The sequence below is a fragment of the Amblyomma maculatum genome, chromosome 3 (assembly GCF_055883805.1).
Source record: "Amblyomma maculatum isolate TAMU_Amacu chromosome 3, ASM5588380v1, whole genome shotgun sequence".
Taxonomy (NCBI): Eukaryota; Metazoa; Arthropoda; class Arachnida; order Ixodida; family Ixodidae; genus Amblyomma; species Amblyomma maculatum.
Genome location: NC_139346.1, coordinates 27642210 through 27656655, shown reverse-complemented (window position 1 = coordinate 27656655; position 14446 = coordinate 27642210). Strand labels below are relative to the sequence as shown.

Sequence of the window (14446 nt, the reverse complement as noted above, 5' to 3'; positions counted from 1 at the left end):
CCGTGGTTGTGTGTTCGGCGCTAACTACTACCTCCCTCGGTTTGAGCGGAGAGGGCGCGGAGGCCATAAATTCCGAAACGCGGCGGAACACGGGCCTTGGAGAATGCGCTGCAGAGGGAGCCGCCGTTGACATGTCTTCTCGGGAAGACGCCTGGACGTCCCTTTGAATCCGTCGTGCACGCGTAACAGACCAAGGGCAGCGATCGGAATGTTTGGGCCTGAGGTTTGCGTGTGTGTGTTTATATGTGTGTGTTATCGGAAGTGTAGCCAGCGACGTCGTTTGTCTTTGCGACTGCTTGGCGCTTGCGTGAACTGAGGGAAGACCTCGAGAGAGAGTGTTAATCGCAGATGTGTGTGTGTTTGCGTGCGCAACCACTCGCTGTTGAGTGCGTACGTTGTGTTAGTTTTACTTAACATGCGTAGGTGAGGGGCATATGGGGCACAGTGATTGGCCAGTCCATTTTGAAACACTGCACGTTATTCGCCACAGAGTGACTAGTCGTTGATTGGTCAACTGACTAGACTCGAATTTTGGTAGCGCTAAGGGAGCGAGCGTTGAGACAGCTGGGCTCGGAGGAGATTTGGGCTGAGACGAGAGTCGAGGGCAGACGGGTTGTTCGAGGAGGGAGGCTAGGCTAGCTGACGGAGGTCTCAAGGGACTCCGGCCGAAAGTGCAGCAGAAGGCCAAGACCTGATTCTGCTAGCCTCTGACCTCTGATCGTCCACCAATTTGCAGTTATCCCTGCATGTTTTATGTCGCATCTGATGACGTTATTGTATATAAGTTGTAAAAAAAAAAGTGTAAATAAATGTGTACAGTCGAGAAGGGAAGTTCTCACCTCCGCACCGCAATGTGTCGCTGAGCCACGGACGCAGCGGTGGTCACCAACACCACTCTGTCCGAGCGAAGGCAGAAGAAACAGCAAGAAACACCTGCTGTATAGGGAAACCCATCGATACCCCACGCCTTCGCCCCAATGTTTAACTGAATGGATTGATGGATGGATGGAATATAGGAGCATCCCCTTTGAAACGGGGTGGTAGCAGTAGCTATCATGCTCATTTTTCTCCCTATATCTTAATTATTGATTTAGAATGGTTAACTAAACCATCATTCTATTTATTAAATTTTGTTCCTACATTACTAACATTGTCACTTCTTTGCTTTTAAGCCACCAATCTTCCAGTCGTTTTTTGCTAGTTTCCACCGCCGGTTTATTCACCCGGCCACTGTTATCTCTAAACCCCAGAGCTTCAGGAACAGTGATTGCGCCTGCACCAACTTCCGGATGAATACCATTACATTCGAGTATAATATGGTCAATTGTTTCACTGGAGTTTCGACATACAGCACATGCGTCATCTCCATTGTTAAATTTCTTTTTGTAGCTGCGTGTTCTAAGGCACTCTGATCTAGCTTCCAAAAGTAGGGCACTGCCTCTTGAGTTATCAAAGAAATCTTCCTTCCTGATCTGCATTTTCCACTTTTGGTATAATTCCACACTCTGTTTCTTTTCCATCAAATTTATCCAATTTTTACCTTTTGTGTTTTTCACCTGTTGCTTAAAGCTCTTTATTTCTCCGTCCTTGTTACTAGCATGCTTACTAGTTAGTTTCCTAGTTCCTTAACTCCATTGTGAGTCAACGCTTTTTAAGTACAGGTATTTAAATACTTTAGCTGCCCACCTGTTACTGTCCAATTTCCTCAGGCGTTCCTCATATAATATTTTACTCTGAGCTTCCCGTACTTCGAAAGATGCCCAGCCCATATCTCCCTGTACCGCCTCATTTGTAGTTTTTCCGTGGGCACCTAGTGCTAATCGTCCAACGGATCTCTGATTTATTTTTAATGTCGTCTGTACCTCTGATTTTAGGCACAAAACCGCATTTCCGAAAGTAATTCCGGGCACCAAAATTCCTTTCCAAATACCCCTCAAAGCCTCATACCTATTGTATCCCTACAATGCCTTATGCTTCATTATCCCGGCATTTCTTCGCCCTTTGGCCTTAAGTGATTGCTCATGCTTTCCAATGTATGCCAATCCTTCGTTTACCCATACCCCCAGATGTTTATATTTTGCTACTCTAGGTATTTCAAGGCCTTGTATTTTAAGACCCTGATCAGTTGAAGCATTGAAAATCATCAGACCCGACTTAACTGCGCTGAAACTGAAGCCTAGAGCGTCCCCTTCGTCTCCACAATACTTAACTAGAGTTTGCAATTCTTCCAGAGTCTCAACTAGCAGCACAATATCGTCTGAATACATCAAACCGGGGAGGCGCTACTCTACCGCCTTTCCACCTAATCTATATCACAGGTTAAAACCTAGGTTACTGTCTTGTATCCTCCGTTCCCGGTTTATCATATAAAGCATGAACAGCACCGGTGATAGAGGACAGCCTTGCCTTAATACTTTGCATACTTTGACATCCTCCGTACTTCTTATCCCTTCCCACGTAATTTCTACTTTGTTATCCCGGTGTTATCCCGGTAACTTCTACCTCTATGATGACGGCGCCTAGCGGGTGCAATTGTACTAGCTGGAAGCGCGACTTATTAAAACACAATGAAAATTTATCACAATAATTTTCCGGTATCGGAGAGCATGAATATAAATGCGGCCGATGATTAAAGGTTAGCGAGTGTTTTGAAGAAAATGTGTGACAAGTCTGATGCATGATACGTCATTTTGAAGTAAATCTTGGTTAAAATGCTTCGATACATGTTAAAATGACAGACCCATGAAAAGCTCATTATCCACTGGTTGCTTCTCGCAGTCTCGACAACTTCTCGTGTTCTCCGACATGCTGCCGCACAGGCTACAATCTGCATTAAATACTGGCGCTCGAACGCTATAAACTCTTAAGCTGAAGCCAGTGTCCACTCAGCATGTAAATAAACCGCGCGCAGCGGCAGACTGTCAAAACTCTCCGTCTATTCACACAAGTCTCGTTCGCGGACGCTAGCGTTGTCTGCGCAGTCATGCACTGCAGTCGCCGTTCCATGTCGTTCGTTTGGCATAGCGCCTGACATGTATTCCCTTTTTTGTGTAGCTTTTTTAGGCTTCGTATACATTGAATGATCGGTATTGATAAGCACATTCAGTAAATGCGGTACCATATCAGACTAAACGTGATTCTTGCGCGATGGGTAGCGCATAGCGGATAGCGAGCCTTTTCGCGCTATGTATGGCTTCAAAACACTTACATTTAGCTGCGTTTTAAATATAGATTGCCTCCGGAATAAGATAGCATACTTTGCTACAGATTGATTCAAAGAACTATCCCACCTTTAATGACCGTCAGACTTCGCTGGTACTCTGCGAAGTGAGAAAAATATTGCGGTAAGTTGTTTGTCTTAATTGGTTAATGATATTTTAACGTCTCAAAGCGACTGTGGTTATGATAGCAGAGGGCTGAAGAAATTTCGAGCAATTGGGGTTATTTTACGAAACGCTTCCATCGAAACGCAACCGCCGGCGGTCGGATCCATATCCGGGTACCACAACTAAGTATCGTAGGGCTGCTTAACCACTGCGCCACCATGGCGGGGCAAGGTGAGTTGTGGTTACATGTGCATGATGGATCTATCTCTGTACTCGCGCCCCCACGCGTCTCATGGTGTTTTAAAAGTACTCCGTGGGATTTCTGTGGTTGCACTGTACCAAAAAATGATATCAGGTGCCCCGCGAAATCAGAAGACTGCTTTAAAAATTTTCGCTTAAAAGTATTATTACAGCCGCTAAGCCGACTTTTCACCCCTAAGATTGAGCGGTGTTGCGAGCGCCCTCTTTTTTTTTTTTTTTTTGTAAACACGTGGTTGCTCTAGAGCTTCCTGCGGATTTCTTGGACTCAGGTACGATTGCACACGGAAAAAGGAATCTAATTTCCTCAGGCTGAAAAGCGTTAAAAAAATGGGGGTTTCTTGCTTTTTAAAAGCAGGTATAGGATCGCCTCGTTCACGGCTTGTAACTCGCTTTTGGTACTAGCCACCATACCGCGATTAGTGAGTTGGTTATTTAGCTGTACAATTAAAATAGTTATGTAGCAAAAATGTCCTCCGCTCCTGAAAATTTATTCACGCAGATATTTATTTTCCTTTTTTTTACTTACTATATTTAGAAATTTTAAAGTGTTTGCTGAAGCACCCTCGATACTATATACTGCAGTAAAAATTGCTGTGCATAGAACGCTTAATTGTGGCTGCTTAGTGAAAGTCGCGATCGCATTGTTCGATTACATTTTCTTAGTGCGCGACACCATCACAAAGCTTCTAGCGGGCACTAATTGCTTACTCGGTGTGTACTTTGACTCTATATATGATAGGCAGTTAGTTTTTCATTTTGCTGTCTATATCTTATGCTGTGCCATTTGACAGTTCAGTCTTGATTTGAACTAAAGAATCATGAATGAGTGCTTTCTTTTCGCTCTCTTCTACCCGTTTGCCTAAAGCGACAGTGCTGTGGCTGCGCTCTACAAAATGTCCATTGAGAAGGAAAAATCTGCAGCGTGTCTATAGCCGGCGGTAGTTGGCAAGAGCCATGGTACGGCATTGTGTTCGTATTAACTTTTTGTTTGCCCACCCCTCATGTAATGTCCCCTGTGGACCCTTGAGGAAACAATAAATAAATAAATAAATAAATAAATAAATAAATAAATAAATAAATAAATAAATAAATAAATAAATAAATAAATAAATAAATAAATAAATAAATAAATAAATAAATAAATAAATAAATAAATAAATAAATAAATAAATTGAGTAGTCGGTGGTCCTCTTAGCGTTAAACTACCACGAGGCTCGAAAGAGTTGGCACAGCCGCCAATTAGGGTAGCCCTTTTTAGATAACAAGGCAGGATGATACGAGAATCGCATCTTCGATCCAAGACCTTTGGATCCCGTCTGAGAAACGCAAGGAACCCAGTAGCGGATTGCTTGCACAGGTATGACAACGAAACATAACAGCAAGATGAAAAGCGAGAAAAACAGATACCAGAAAGAAATTCAGGAATGTCACGGTAGTTGCCTTCTTGCATAAGATATTGCAATCTCAAAAAGGGAAACATCGGCCAAAGTAAAGCAGGAAAAGCCTGGATAGTTGTCTCGCAAGTACGAAACCACGTGCACTGAAGTTCGCCGGCAGAGAGAGCGAGTGTGTTCGTGCGTGCGTGCGGGTGTGCGCGCGCGTGTGTGTGTGCGTACTACGTCTTGTGCACGTGCTCGCGCGTGTGTGTGTAAACAGTTATGTGCTCCAAAAACTCACGTGGAGCTTGTGGATTCCCGCAGCCTTCGCTGCCCTGATAGCACGTTCAGTTATCAAAACTTGGACTTCTGATTCTCAGCTGGGCAGCGCAACTTCCCTCCGCTGCGGCGGAGTGTTGTATATTAGGAGTACTGCAACTGGTTTCTGACCACTACATGTGATGTGGCAAAGTGTGGGTCGTGCATATCTCAAGATATCATGCTGCATATCTCAGTAGACATCATTCACCCCCGCAACAGAAAACGCACGCGCGCGGTGCTTGCCCTCGACCTGGAAAAAGCATTCGACAATGTACACCATTCGGCCATTTTGGACGCTCTGTCATCCCTACATGTCGGCCATCATATTCATCAATACATCTCAGCCTCTCTTCGCCAACGCACAGCTGAAATCGCATTTGGCTCCCTCTGCTCCCCTGTCTTTACCCTTGGTAACCGAGGCACGCCTCAGGGATCTGTGCTCTCTCCGCTTCTGTTTAATATTACTCTCATCCCAATGACAAAGGCTCTGTCAGCCATTCCCGGCCTGTCGCACTCTCTATATGCTGACGACATCACCCTGTGGACCTCCACAGGTAATGTGGGAACCATTGAAGAGAGACTGCAGGCTGGCGCAGATGTGGTGACCTCTCATGCTCAGAGGGTCGGTCTTGCATGCTCACCCACCAAATCTGAACTTTTGGTGCTTCACCCGCATAGAGCGAGAATCGACTAAGCTTCCCCACCTAGAATCGAGGTCACTATTCGCGCCGTCCGAATCCCGGAGGTGGAGAGAGTTCGCATCCTGGGGATGATTCTTCAGAATAATGGCAAGAACACTGCCACGATCACCAAGCTCAGTGTTACTGTTCAACAAGTAGTCTGCCTGATTAGACGAATCGCTAATAAACACAGTGGCATGCGGGAACACGACCTCCGTCGCCTGATCCAGGCTTTCGTTCTTAGTCGGGTAGTCTATTCATTACCATACCTCTTCCTCTCTCGAGTAGAGGAGAACAAGGTCAACTGCCTTATCCGCCAGGCGTACAAGACGGCCCTCAACCTTCCCCGCCACACGTCGAATGAACGTCTTCTTAAGATGGGCGTACACAATACCCTCGCCGAACTCATCGAGGCTCATCGGTCTGCCCAACTTGATCGGCTCTCCTCCAACTTAGCCGGCCGTCACATTCTTGACGCTATCGGTCTACGTCCCCCTGGATGTTGCGCCCACACCTTCTCCCTCCCACGTCACACACGAGAACTCCTTACCATTCACCCCCTACCCAAGAACATGCACCCCGAACATCCCGTGGCTCGTCGTGCTGCTCGGGCTGCCGCCCTACACAAACACTATGGCACAGAGTCGGAGACCGTCTACGTCGATGCTGCCTCTTACACATCTTCTCCCGCCTTCGCCCTAGCTGTAGTGTCAAACTCCTCCACCCTTCTTACCGCAGGTACTGTCATCGCTTCCACTTCCGCGGAAGCGGAGGAGACGGCAGTAGCCTTAGCAATCTCTACTACATCGGCGACCCTCATTTTTACTGATTCGAAGACAGCCATCCGAAACTTTGCGAAAGGACGTGTTTCCGAACCCACGTTCCAGCTTCTCAGCCAATCTCCCGTTCCTATCCGACCTATTCAGCTTCTCTGGGTCTCAGCCCATGCCGGCCACCCAGGTAACGAGGCGGCTCATTCTTTTGCTCGAGGTTTCGTCAGCCGAGCAGGAGCCGCCGACGCCTGGAGTGACGCTCGAGATCGTACGGTCACATACCACGAGATCACTGTGCATTACCGCGAACAACGTCTTGCCTATCCCCCTCCACACAAGTCTCTCACTAAATTGCAGCAGGTGACGTAGCGCCAGCTACAATCCCGCACTTTCCTCTCCCCTGCCTACCTCGCCCTTGTTCACCCGGGACTGTTCACGCCAGAATGCACCCTCTGTGGTGCTCCAAAAGCGGATTTTGCTCACATTCTTTATTCTTCCCCTGAGCATCTTCCACCTGCCGAATGGCAACTCACAAACCTCGAGCGATGGGAGGCTGCGGCGTCCAGTTCTGAGCCGGTTGCCCAACGGCAGCTGGTGGACTCGGCTTTGGAAGTCGCCAGGAAACGTCACCTTCCGGCCACGACACGCACCCAAGAGCCATTCCATCCCTAGGATGTCACAGCTAAGGCTCATCTTAATAAAGTTTGTCACCACCACCATACCATCAGGGACACGTGTTCCTGCATATAGTCGGATGTGCAGGTTCTCGGCACGATTTATTTTTTATGACAGTGTCCTGCAGAGATAGACAGCATTACAACACGGGTGAAATGGCAAATAAAATTTGCTGGTTAGGCCACAGTCACACAAAAACCTTTGGCTGGGGTTGAGCTTCGGTTCAACCTAGTGTGAAGCGAAAGCTTAAACATGATTACGCATGATAAAGCTTTTTGTTCGAAGGTTTTTCAATGGTTACGTCTAGGAAGGAACTCCAGCGTTCCTTAAAGAAGTTCGTCTCGGTTTGAACTTGGCGTACTCAGAGTCTGCGGCTGCGCACTCGATATTTACGTCAGCGATCATGTGTCTCGCCACGCAGCTGCTCACGCGTTAAGCTACTTGATTGATTGATTAAAACTAATTTCCACCGATTTAGGAGGCCCCCTACTCCCCGCTCCTGGCACGCAGGCCTGAGGAACGGGGGCTGGAACCTCCGCGACTAAGGACTGGCGAATATACATTGGTTATTCGCGGCCTCAGCCGCCAGGCGGACGGATTTCTGCTGGTCAGCGGGGACGTCGCTTCGCAGCAGGGTTACCCAGGCTTCTCTACTTTTAATGTGGTCCCTAGCGCCCGGAGACTTAGGGCATTTCCAAATTATATTGTCACGAAGACAGGGATTTAGGGGTATCGGCAACAGGGGCAGATACACACAGTCGAGAGAGAGGTTCCCGAGAAACGGTAGCACGAAGACACAAGCTCAAGAGTCCACAAGGGTTAACAAGCCGAAGCGCGCGAGAGTCTCCAACTTCTTTGTCGTTTTAGCGCTACCTCGAACCGTCAGGTGGCATTATTCCCCCCCTCGAAAAAAAAAAACCGCAAGTTCACAGAAAAAAAAATGCTCCGGATGGCAAATATGACTTTCAGCGGGTAAAATACGGCTTCATGCGAAGCACATGCACCAGGTCAGACGAGCACTGACGACTAGAACTCGGTACAGTTCCGTCTGGAATAACCTCGTACGTAACTTCTGAGAGGCGACGCAACACTCTGTAAGGTCCGAAGTAACGATTGAGAAGTTTTTCCGACAAGCCTGGGCGCCGGACAGGTGTCCACACCCAGACTTTGTCACCAGGCTGGAACACGACATAGCGATGGCGGTCGTTATATCGGCGTGCATCTGTTGCTTGCTGTTTTGTAATGTGATTACGGGCGAGTTGGCGAGCTTCCTCAGCGTAGGTGGTGAATTCTTCTGCGTCAGCGGTAAGCAGCTGGTCGTCAGCCGCACATGGCAGCATAGCGTCGAGCATGGTCTGTACATCGCGTCCGTATACTAGGCGAAACGGAGTGAATCGAGTTGTTTCTTGGACGGCCGTGTTATATGCAAATGTGACATAAGGCAATATCTCGTCCCATGTTTTATGCCGGACATCGACATACATGGCGAGCATGTCCGCTATTGTTTTGTTTAGTCGCTCAGTAAGGCCATTAGACTGAGGATGGTAAGCAGTAGTCTTTCGGTGATGTGTCTGGCTTAGTTGGAAAACTTCTTCAAGAAGACGCGCTGTAAATGCCTTGCCACGATCAGTAATGACGTATGAAGGGGCGCCATGGCGGAGGACAATCTGCGTCATGAAAAATTGTGCCACTTCGGAGGATGTTGCGCGTGGCACTGCCATAGTTTCCGCGTAACGTGTCAGATAGTCTGTAGCCACGATAATCCACTTATTGCCAGCTGACGATAGAGGAAAAGGGCCAAGAAAGTCCATACCAATTTGGTCGAATGGTACTAGCGGTGGGGGAATAGGCTGCAGGAAACCCGCTGGCTTCAATGGCGGTGTCTTGCGTCGCTGGCACTCGCGGCAACCTCTAACATATCGATGAACGGTGGCGGTAAGTTTGGGCCAGTAGTAGGCCTGGCGCACTCTCGTTAGAGTGCGTGCAAAGCCCAAGTGTCCAGCGGTGGGTTCATCATGGCAAGCATGAAGGATTTCATCGCGGAGATCTTCAGGGATGACTAGAAGATAGGCTCGGTCACTGTTGCCGGCGCTTTTCTTGTAGAGGATTCCGTCGCGCGTACAGAAGGATGACAAGTTCTTAGCAAACAGTCGAGATACTGTAGAATCGAAACCCTCCAGATGATCGATCACAGTTTTGAGGTCTGGGTCAGCCCGTTGCCGGGCCTTTAAATCAGAGGAACTGATAATGCCAAGAAAATGGGCGTCTTCATCCGTACTGTCATGGGCCAACTCCACGGGTGATCGAGACAGCGTGTCAGCATCTTCATGTTTGCGTCCGGATTTATAAACGATAGAGTAATCAAACTCCTGCATACGAAGGCTCCACCGTGCAAGACGTCCTGATGGATCTCGAAGACTAGCTAGCCAACACAAAGCATGATGGTCTGTCACAACTTTAAATTTACGGCCGTAGAGGTAAGGTCGGAATTTCATTGTGGCCCAAACGACGGCGAGACACTCCTTTTCAGAAGTTGAATAGTTTGATTCTGCCCGAGAAAGGGTGCGGCTGGCATAAGCGATCACTTTTTCCTCGCCTTGCTGGTGCTGGACCAGAACAGCACCCATACCGACATTGCTGGCGTCGGTGTGAATTTCGGTGGCAGCGTCCTCATCGAAGTGTGCAAGAACGGGAGGGTTGTGCAGCCGTTGGCGCAGCTCGGTGAATGCCTCCTGCTGCTCGGAAGACCAGACATACGGGACGTCATCACGTGTCAGGCGCGTCAAAGGTTCTGCAATCTTGGCAAAATCGGCAATGAAACGGCGATAGTACGCACACAGGCCCAAGAAACGTCGGACTGTTTTCTTCGTGGTAGGGATGGGAAAATTGGCTACAGCGGCTGTTTTATCAGGGTCAGGCCGGACACCGTCAGCGCTAACCACATGACCGAGAAATTTTAGCTGCTGATATCCAAAGTGACATTTTTCCGGTTTGAGTGTCAAATCGGCCGAGCGAAGAGCGTCCAATACCGTTCGCAGCCGCTTAAGATGTTGGTCAAACGTTTCTGAAAACACGATGACGTCGTCCAAATAAACCAAACAGGTTTGCCATTTAAGACCAGCAAGTACGGTGTCCATCATTCTCTGGAACGTCGCTGGCGCTGAACACAGACCGAAAGGCAATACTTTAAATTCATATAAGCCATCGGGTGTCACAAAGGCAGTCTTTTCCCGATCGCGCTCATCCACTTCTATCTGCCAATAACCACTTTTTAAATCAATTGAGGAAAAGAACTTGGCGTTGCGAAGTCGATCGAGTGAATCGTCGATACGGGGCAACGGATATACATCTTTTTTTGTGATGTCATTCAGTTTCCTGTAATCAACGCAAAAACGCAGCGTGCCATCCTTTTTCTTAACCAACACGACGGGCGACGACCACGGACTTTTAGACGGCTGAATAACATCATCATTAAGCATTTCCTGGACTTGTGTCCGAATTGCCTCACGTTCTTTGGCCGAAATACGGTACGGCTGCTGTCGAATAGGTCGGGCATCGTCAGACGTTATGATGCGATGCTTGGCGATAGAAGTTTGCCGGACTTTCGATGATGAGGCAAAGCACGGGGCGTACTCCAGCAGTAAGGCACGCAGGGCGCGTTGTTGACAGAAAGAAAGGTCACTGCTAACATCGATGCGGTCTAGAACACTGGGAGTATCGATAACGTCAAACGCAAAACATTCAGAAACTTCATTTAACAGTTCGCCGAAAGCGATGGCAGTAGAGCGATAGAGGTGGCGAGATTCATTCGTGAAGTTCGTGACGAGAAGCTCAGAGTGACCATTGCTGAGAATAATTAAGCTTCGAGCTGCACAGATGCCATGAGAAAATAAAAGAGAACGGTTGCTTTCAGCTATTATCGGCCCGTCACGAAGCCCGTCGCACACAACACTCACAAACACGCTGGAGCGGGGAGGCACTGAAACACACTCGGCTGAAACCCGTAGGGCGCACGTACGTTGGCCATCGGTGGGGCTGGCAGCCGCTTTCTCCGTTGAGAACGAGACCGTTCGCTGTCGGAGATCGATGATGGCGCCATATTCCCGCAGGAAATCCACACCGAGAATCAAATCACGAGAACATTCCTGGAGAACGACGCAGCTGACAACGAACGTTGAAGTACGAATCTGGATTCTAGCCGTGCACTGTCCAATAGGAGTAATTACATGCCCCCCAGCCGTGCGTATTTGTGTGCTACACCATGGTGTCATAACCTTCCTAAGGGTCGCTGCCAGTTTCCCACTCAAAATCGAAAAGTCTGCTCCGGTATCCACTAAAGCGCTGACATTATGACCATCGATGCACACAGGGATGTCCAGCGATAGCCGGCCTCGTGAACCAAATGCTGTCGTTTCTGCTCCAAAATCCATATCTGTTCTCATTGGGGGGACTTCTTTGTGCTGACATTTAGCGGCCCCGCCCCCGGAGGTCGCTCTACTCAGTTTTCCCGGTGGGGGCTTGGCGAGCGACCAGGTGGTGCTCGCGGGAAGTTGCCAGTTGTTGAAGCGGTTTGCCGACGTGGGGATGGAGACCTGGATTGTCGGCGCGCCATCCGGAGGCTCTCTTGTGCGAGGTTGTCTCCAATGTCACGAGGTAGTTGTCCGAACGTGCGTCTAGGTGCGTTGGTGTAAAAGCCCTCCTGTCCGAGTTCCCGATAAGGGCACCACCGGAAAATGTGACCAGGTTCCCCACAGTGGTAGCAAAGGCGGCGGCTCCGAGGTGCCTGCCAGACGTCCGTTCGTCGAAAGTTTGATCGCGGTGGCCGCACGTACCGCGTAGGCTGCTGTACAGGAATGTATTGCATTGTCTCCTGGACGGGCATGCACTGGGTTGGTGGTAACGTAGACAACGGAGCCTGGACGGGAACTGGGCGTCGGAGAACGTCAGCGTAAGTCGGACGAGAATAATCAGGAACAGGGGTACTTTGAGCTTCAGCAACATGCAGAGATGGCTGCGTGACTTGCTGAATCTCTTCACGGATCATATGTGCGAGAGAATCACCCCTGGGTTGGAACGTGCCACAAACCTTCTGCAGTTCCTCGCGTACAATCGCACGAATAAGATCTCGGAGCTGTTCAGTATTTCTTACAGCAGCTGTAAGAGGCTCGGCAGCAGTCGTAGCGAGGATTGGGCTGTCGTAGACCGCCGAGCGGCGCTGGTGTAGGATCTTTTCCATGGTGACCGCCTCTGTTAAAAATGAGGTAACTGTAGTTGGTGGGCTACGTACAAGACCAGCAAAAAGCTGTTCTTTAACCCCATGCATGAGGTGGCGCAGCTTTCTCTCTTCAGACATGTTGGGATCCGCACGTCGAAATAGTTTCCTCATGTCCTCAACATACATCATGACGGACTCGTTTGGCATCTGTTTTCGAGATTGTAGAGCACGTTCTGCTCGTTCGCGCTTATCAAGGCTGATATACGCCTCTTCGATAAGACGGCGGAACTGAGGCCATGATGTTATCGTGCCTTCTCGGTTCTCATACCATGTCAAAGCATGGTCTTCCAGGCAGAAAATGGCGTTCCGTAGCTTTAAGCTGTCGTCCCACTGATTAAAGGATGCGACTCGTTCGAACTGAGTTAGCCAATCCTGAACGTCTTCATGCGCAGTGCCATGGAACGATTTCGGCACTCGGGGGTTTTGAACGTAAACAGGAGTACCTTGCATGACTGTCGTAGTGCTTTGCGTGGCTGGCCGGAGGCTCGTTGTTGAAGTGGACTCCAAGGGCCCGTGTTCGGGAGGAAGGCCCAGGTTCCTCCGGCTGACGCGATGAACTGGCGTGTCCACAGGCAAAAGCTCGGTGTCGTTGGTTCGCGGAGGGGTGTGCGACATTGAGAGGACAATTACCCAGCACCTCCACCAAAACTGTCACGAAGACAGGGATTTAGGGGTATCGGCAACAGGGGCAGATACACACAGTCGAGAGAGAGGTTCCCGAGAAACGGTAGCACGAAGACACAAGCTCAAGAGTCCACAAGGGTTAACAAGCCGAAGCGCGCGAGAGTCTCCAACTTCTTTGTCGTTTTAGCGCTACCTCGAACCGTCAGGTGGCAATATGGTCGAGGGTCCCCCTCGCTTCGCAGGCTTTACATTTATCGTTTTTTCTCTCATCTATCTGGGTGTGAAACAACCAGACAGGGTTCGGAAAATTTCCGGCTTGTAATCCCCGCCAGGCTATTGCCTCTTTATTATTTAAGCTAGGATCCGGTGGCAGCATCAGACGTCTTCCTAATCTATAATTTTCGATTATTTCTTTATAGGTATGCAAACGTTCGTCCATCGCCTGGCAGTCGGGCGGCTCCGCGTTTGCCCGGAAGTAGAGATCTCGGGCTAAATCATGGGCCGCCTCGTTGCTGGGGACGGACGTGTGTGCTGGGACCCAAATTAGGGTGATTTTGCGATCGATTTTAGTTGCAGCTTTTAGAATTCGGGCGGCTTCTTGTGAGACCCTGCCTTTTCCGATATTCCAGAGAGCAGTTTTACTGTCGCTAAAGATCAATCTAGCCTTCGTTCCGACGCAAGCGAGCGCTTATGCGACCTCTTCAGCCGTGTCTATGTTTCTGCTTCGGGTGGTGGCGGAGACGACTGGTGCGCCGCTACCATCGTCTACCGTGGCGACTGCCGCCCCTGATCGGCCGCTTACAGCGTCTACGTAGGCAACTTCTTTTACTCTGAATTCTTTTGCATTTTTAACCAGTGCTTCTGCTCTCTCTTCTCCCGTCTCTCCTTGTGGTATTCTGGGTGCATGTTGCTGGGGAGAGGACGGACAATGATGTTCTCGCGACATTGTTGTGATAGGGCAACCTTGTCGGCTGTGCCCCTATTTTTCGACCCAACCATTCTAAGATGGATTGACCCGTGCTCGACCTACTTAATCTTTCATAATGGGCGATTCTCACCGCTTCAGCAAGTTCCGTGCAGCTATTGTGCACTCCCATTTCTATCAGGCGCTCCGTAGAAGAGGACATGGGTAGAC

General features: G+C 49.2%; 1 protein-coding gene across 1 annotated transcript in view; it reads left to right on the top strand.

Annotated features, from left to right (window-relative positions):
• Positions 1-3544: 3544 nt before the first annotated feature.
• LOC146194401 (solute carrier family 22 member 7-like) overlaps positions 3545-14446 on the top strand; it is a 46639-nt gene continuing 35737 nt past the window's right edge. The window contains exons 1-2 of the mRNA XM_084596549.1: positions 3545-3557; positions 5839-5906. Coding sequence (XP_084452675.1) covers positions 3545-3557; positions 5839-5906 — 81 coding nt within the window. The remainder of the gene's footprint in view (positions 3558-5838; positions 5907-14446) is intronic.